We start from the raw sequence: 7,001 nt of genomic DNA on the forward strand, positions 1-7,001 counted from the left end.
TCACGAGGTCAGGAGTTCAAGACCAGTCTGACCAACATGGTGAAACCCTGTCTCTACTAAAAATACAAAAATTAGCCAGGCGTGATGGCATGTGCCTGTAATCCCAGCTACTCTGGAGGCTGAGGCAGGAAAATCACTTGAACCTAGGAGGTGGAGGTTGCAGTGAGCCAAGATCATACCACTGTACTAAAGCCTGGGTGACAGAACGAGACTCTGTCTCAAGAAAAAAAAAAAAAAATGTTGTTCTGTGAGTTATCAGGACAAAAATAAAGGGGAAAAAAGTATAAAAAGTTAAATACAAATGCCTAAACTCGCCAAAAAAAAATTACTTATATAATTCTTGCTTATATGCATGTCCTGTAAGATTAATTAGTACTGTGTTGCCTTTGTATGTACTATGTACAGTTAAGTATATACAGTACTATATAACATTCATGGTGGCTAGCAGTAATGCACAAAGTACCTAGAATTATTGATATATTAATATTATTGGTCAATATTTACATTGTACTTAAAATTATGTAGTTCCACATAAGTATACATTTTAATAGTAAGAACTAGGTGTAAACTTCATAAGAGATAATAGCAATAAAATACTTCTGTTATATATTCTGTAGGCACCTGTTTTTTCCTCTTCCTTTCTTCTTCCTGGTCATATTCCTCTTTTGATTTTCTGAAATACCCAAAAATAAAGTAAAAAGATAAATTTCCTTTTTTGGTCAAAGAACAAATATTCAACTAAGCAACATGCTAACCTAAGCTTACAATAAAAGGCACATTAGACACAAACATGGAAGATAATCAAACCTTGCTCTAAAGTGGCTTACAGTCAACTGGGAAAGACATACACAGGCATACAGCATAATACAGTTAGTGACATGAAATACAGGTCTACTCATTCCTTCTAGAACTCTGAATGAACCCTAGCTGAACAAAGATCAACAGATTTGAAATCCTGAACCCAAATGTGAATGGCAAATCCCATTAATAAGGACTTCAATCTCCCTCTTTAGAGTGATCAGTTACCTCCCTCTTTAGAGTGATCAGTTACATCCCTCTTGATAAGAGCCAGTATACCCCTCTCAATAAAATGTCATTGTTCCAGTGGCATCTGAGCTATTATCAAGCACTTGTGATACCACTGTGCCAAAGCCCATCAACTTTTGTAAACTGCTGACACAGTCTGATTTTGGAAAGTAACCAAGTTCAACTGTTATACATGTTCATAACTAAGTTCTATTACTTACACAGTAGTATATCCCCTCAAAAGCTCTTGGAAAATAAAATCTGAAAATACAGTGTTGACCAGTTTTCAGGCCACCAATCAACCAACACAACCAGTCCAAATCAAAACTTTACCAGTCCTCTGAACCAAACACCCTTACCTCTCAAACCTGTAAACTCAAAGCATTGTGTGTTGTCTCAGGCTCCCATTTGCCCCTGCCATCCAAAGAGGGATCTGGCAAGAAAGGGTTGAGTTCACCTGCATATCTGCCACCCTCTCCATAATCACTCAAACCCCCTGAAATTAAGCACTGTGTCCTGGAGCTCCTGCCATAGTTTCCCACCAGCCCATTGGTGGATCTTCTCTTCTGCTTCGGAGGTGGGACAAAGTACCTAAGTGGGGGGGACTGTAGGATGCTAGAAGATGGTCATGTGTGGTAGTATAGTTGGAGAAGAAGTGACCCCAAAGGCCAAGGCCATAGTCTGCAGGTGACACTATGATTATAGGCATCCTTTTGCCCTAAACCTAACATATTCTCACAGGAGATTTAAAAATTAGGAGCTACTACTGCCCCTTCCTTCCAAAATTCCCGTAAAGGTCAGGGCACAACAGGCCCAAAAGAAAAAGAAATGTCCATTAACATTTCTTAGTTCTGTGTGGACCCCCTTAGTGGTCTGCATACTCCTTGTCAGGCTTTTGGCTGAGAATCATGTAACTGGGGAAACAAAGAGACCAGCAAGATACTCATCTGGGATAGACCCCTCTCACTGTCCTCCCTCCCTTGAAGGTTACTATCACCAAGTCAGCTATTCAATCTGTGGAGTCTGGATGCCCAGCCTCCTACTATGTGACACCTAGAATATGCCACCTCCATAGTGAGGTCCAGAAGCCGTGGAGTAAGCTGTTTAGCTCAAGTCATTATACTTCTCTCCAGAGATCAGGCTAGGTCTACCGCAACTTTTTCCCACTGGTGGCTACTTTCCTATTCCTATGATGGGGGTGTAAAAAGACCCTCCCATTTGGGCTGATCTGGTAGAAGTTACCTGAAAATAACTTTTTCTGTTATTAAGAAATATATTCACAGTCATAAAATGATAAATCATTTTGATAGTCTTCAGTAGAGAATTTAGCAATTTTATTAGTTCATATTTGTTGGGCAAAAAGCATATGTACAGATCATATAATAATGATTCATTTTAAAAATAATTGAAGAATGGTACCTAAGAGCTTCCCTCAGGATTTGCATCTCTTCCTGTTCAAGGTCACTGACCTCATCAGAGCCCTCGGTTAAGCAGTCAGGTAATATACCTGTTCAAAACCAAAGACCACATGGAATAGTATCAACTCAATTGAAAACATGTATTTCTCACTGTTCTAGTTCCTTACGTACAAGTTACCTTTAGATCTATCACTGTAACATCCTAAGCTATTATCTTTTTAACTATCATCCATTTTGTATTTATTTATTTATTTTGAGACAGAGTCACTTTCTGTCGCCCAGGCTGGAGTGCAGTGGCATGATCTGGGCTCACTGCAACCTCTGCCTTCTGGGTTCAAGCGATTTTCCTGCCTCAGCCTCTGGAGTAGCTGCGATTACAGCTGCCCGCCACCATGCCCGGCTGATTTTTAGTAGAGATGGGGTTTCACTATGTTGGCAGGCTGGTCTCGAACTCCTGACCTCAAGTCATCTGCCCCCTCGGCCTACCAAAGTGCTGGGATTATAGGCGTGAGCCACTGCTCCCAGCCATTTTTTGTTTTTTTTGAGACGGAGTCTTGCTCTGTCGCCCAGGCTGGAGTGCAGTGACACAATCTCCGCTCACTGCAAGCTCTGCCTTCCAGGTTCACACCATTCTCCTGCCACAGCCTCCCGAGTAGCTGGGATTACAGGCGCCCACCACCATACCTTCCTAATTTTTTGTATTTTTAGTAGAGGCGGGGTTTCACCATGTTAGCCAGGATGGTCTCGATCTCCTGGCCTCGTGATCTGCCCGCCTCGGCCTCCCAAAGTGTTGGGATTACAGGAGTGCGCCACCACGCCTGGCCCACTCCCAGCCATTTTTAACTATCATCTTTTAAGCCTTTTCCTATTTTACAGAATAAGCCCCACCAAAAACCCCACACTTTTAACTAGAAATATCTTAGTAATTATTTTATTGGCAATTAAAAATAACAATGTATGGCAACAAAAATTTGTTAATATGTTTTTCTCTTCCATAATCAGATAGTGTCTAAGAATATACTATGGAAATCATTGAGTTAGGCTTAATAATGAAACTGCTCTCAAAGGTGTCCCTTAAATGAGAAGAGTCACAAAACAAAATATAATTTTGTTAATTGAAATAGCATTAGAAGTCTTCATTTATATAATAACGGATGCTATTGAAAAGGGCCCTGCTTACTATGTGTAATAAAACCATGGTGCTAAGCACTTTGGGGGGATACAAAGATGAATAAAACAATCTCTGCCCTTGAAGCTTCTGTTCAGATGTTGGTCTAATAATTATAAACCAGGGAAGTAGCAACTTCAGCCCAAGAAAATAAAAGGTAACTTAAAATATTGGTTTAATTTACTTCATTACTTTTATCTTCCTTCGAAGCAGGTGGACTGGTAATAATTGTTCTGTTTGCATCTATAATTATTACATTCCACAACATTAGCAGAATGCTTCTTAATTTTTACCTTCCATTTCTTTATCCACATATGACTGTAGGATTTTGGATCCACTCTGAAGTAGCTTTATTACTCTAATCCTCCTGATGTTTAAACATTTAAAAATTAAATGTTTTCTTCTGAGGTAAGTGCAATTGTAAGAAATAATGCAGAAGGCTGCCATGTACTGTTTACCCAGTTTCCCCAAGTGGTAACATCTTACAAAACTATAGTAGTACAATATCACAACCAGAAAACTGACATCTAAATAATCCATTAATCTTAAGTGCATTTTTGCTCAGTCAAAAGATATAAAACTATTATTCTCCTAATAATATTTCTGAGGAAAACTGAAAGTACTAAGAATAATACAACAGTATGAAGTAGTTAAAAACCATCAAAATAATACTCTCATTTGCAATTTCTCTAAATTATTTAATAAGATACCAAAAAGATAAAAAGAATCCAGAGAGCCTGTGAATTTTTCTCATCATTAGAACTATTTTCAAATTAGTCTGCAGTTTTGAGTATAATCGACATTAATCTAAGGTATCCACCCCTGGATCTTAGTTAGGCAACATTCTTTTTTTTTTTTTTTTAGTTTTGAGACAGGGTCTTGCTCTGTTGCCCAGGCTGGCATGCAGTGGTGCTAACATAGCTCACTGCAGCCTCAAACTTTTGGGCTTAAGCGATCCTCCTGCTTCAGCCTCTGAAAGCACTGGGACCACAGGCATGAGCCACCGTGCCCAGCCAGCAAAACTCTTAAGTACATGTATTAGAAATTCCGTAGCAGAAACTAAGTATTGGCTTATGTTTAAATGTAAGTAAAATGCCCCATGCTGTGGCCTGACAACAGTCATTATTCTACATAATTCCCCTCCTCCTTCCTTGCTAATAGAAGTCAGCTTTTGCAGAATTATCAGGCAGCTAACTACTTAGAGGCAGGGCCCTCCCCCATCCCCAGGAGAGTGACTCCTAATTGGTTCAAGCCAATCATAATGGTCCCATTCCCCTTGCCAGATGGTTTAAGAAAGGCAAGTGACCCCTATCCTAATCAATAGGACTTGAGGGAAAAACTGGAGGGTTTCCATGAAATTGTTGTCTTGCTAACAAAAAGAGATGTAGAGGAGGAAATATTCCATTTCTTCATAAGACATTGTTGAGTCTGCATTCAATGCAGCCAGAGTACAATCATGAGAGAAGATCCTGAGAATGGCAGAGTATAAAGATGCAAAGTGTCAGGGTCCTTGATTACATCACGGAGCCACTAAATTAACCAACCCCGAACCTGTCTTCCTTCTCTCCCTTCCTCTGGACTTCTTGTTCTGGGAGATCTTTTCTTCACTGGAGTGTTCTGTTACTGACAGCCTGAGGCATCCACATGATACAAGGTATGTATTTATTCCCTTTTTATTAAAATCTAAATGAGTTTCCAATAAAATTCCAAACTGAAAACTAAAGAATGCCATTGTCAAGTTCACTATTTCTTTTCCTGATCTCCTAAAAAAATTTGTTTACTAACATTCTTATTAAAATTATCTAACCCATAAGTCAGAATAAAGCATATTTTCAGGAAAATTCAGAGGAAAGGATTTTATAGAGCAAACCATAGTGGAAAGAGACTATTTTCCAAACTTATTTATATCAAAGTAATAGCACCATGTCATGCATTCTTCAGGGTTAGGGTGGTGTTCTTCCCCTACACACAGACAACAGCACTATTAGCTGCTAGGGAAAGCATCTTGGGATTCTAGTAGATGATTATGATGGTGGCTGGCTCTAATAGTCTCTACTCACATCAGTCAAATGAGAAGGAAACTTCCCAAGAAGGGCCCTGCAAAATTCTCATGTTTGCCATGCAACGGAAGCCCTATTGTTGCATGTTCCAGGCCCTTAAGAGCCAATGATACAACTGAACTATAGATCTCTTATCTTCAAGAAACAATCAAAGGAAAGGTCCTGCTGCCAAACCATTAAAGAGGTTATGGGCCATGGTAAAAAAATATCATGGCAATCTATTGAGCTAAAGAAGACATAGAAATTAAGGTGAGGTTACCACAGCAAGAAATTTGAAACAGAGATGATAATCTGGGTTAGAAAGGAGATGGCACAATAACAAGTAGCATGGTTAGAAACTCAGCTGTTTTGAGTCTGGATGTTAAATGTAGTTCAGGTACACAATAAGGGAACAAGAGTAGGAAGAGCTAGAGAGAAAGTGAACTTAAGCACGGAGTCGGGGAAAGATAAAGCCAACGAGGGTTAATAGGGCTTTGAATTCCACTTTCTCTTCCACATGATGCTGGTACAAGCTTATCTGTCTCTGCCCAGTGTCCTAGAACAGTGACTGTTGTTGTGGTCCCAGGACCAGCAGCTTCAGCATCACCTGGGAACTTGTTTGTGTTAGTCCATTTTCATGCTGCTGATAAAGATATACCCGAAACTGGGCAATTTACAACAGGAAAGAGGTTTAATGGGACTTACATTTCCACATGGCTGGGGAAGCCTCACAATCATGGCGGAAGATAAAGAGGAGCAACCACGTCTTACATGGATGGCAGCAGGCAAAGAGAGAGCTTGTGCAGGAAAACTCCCGTTTCCCAAAACCATCAGATCTCATGAGGTTTATTCACTATCACAAGAACAGCATGGGAAAGACGTGCCCCCAAAATTCAATTACCTCCCACTGGGTCCCTCCCACAACACGTGGGAATTCAAGATGAGATATGGGTGGGGAAACAGCCAAACCATATCACTGTTAAAAATACAAACAATCGGTACCCCAGACCTATTAAATCAGAAACTGGGAGGCAGCTATATGTGCTTCAGCGGTCCTCCAAACATTTCCAATGCTTGCTAACGCTTAAGAATCACTGCTTCCGGCCACTTTGGGAGGCCGAGGTGGGCAGATCACGAGGTCAGGGGATCGAGACCATCCTGGCTAACACGGTGAAACCCTATCTCTACTAAAAATACAAAAAATTAGCCAAGAGTGGTAGTGGGCGCCTGTAGTCCCAACTACTCGGGAGGCTGAGGCAGAATGGTGTAAACCCGGAAGGCAGAGCATGGAGTGAGCCGAGATCACGCCACTGCACTCCAGCCTGCGGGACAGAGCGAGACTCCGTCTCA

At 40.6% G+C, this 7,001-nt stretch overlaps 1 protein-coding gene across 2 annotated transcripts in view; it reads right to left on the reverse strand.

Moving 5' to 3' along the window:
* CFAP36 (cilia and flagella associated protein 36) overlaps positions 1–7,001 on the reverse strand; it is a 44,778-nt gene that overhangs the window by 20,374 nt on the left and 17,403 nt on the right. For both annotated transcript variants that reach the window (XM_011957445.1, XM_011957444.1), the window contains 2 exons: positions 2,446–2,533; positions 622–673 (listed from right to left, as the gene is read on the reverse strand). In XM_011957445.1, the coding sequence (XP_011812835.1) occupies positions 622–673; positions 2,446–2,533 (140 nt within the window). The remainder of the gene's footprint in view (positions 1–621; positions 674–2,445; positions 2,534–7,001) is intronic.

This window comes from Colobus angolensis, unplaced genomic scaffold (assembly GCF_000951035.1).
Source record: "Colobus angolensis palliatus isolate OR3802 unplaced genomic scaffold, Cang.pa_1.0 Scaffold442, whole genome shotgun sequence".
NCBI classification, from domain to species: domain Eukaryota; kingdom Metazoa; phylum Chordata; class Mammalia; order Primates; family Cercopithecidae; genus Colobus; species Colobus angolensis.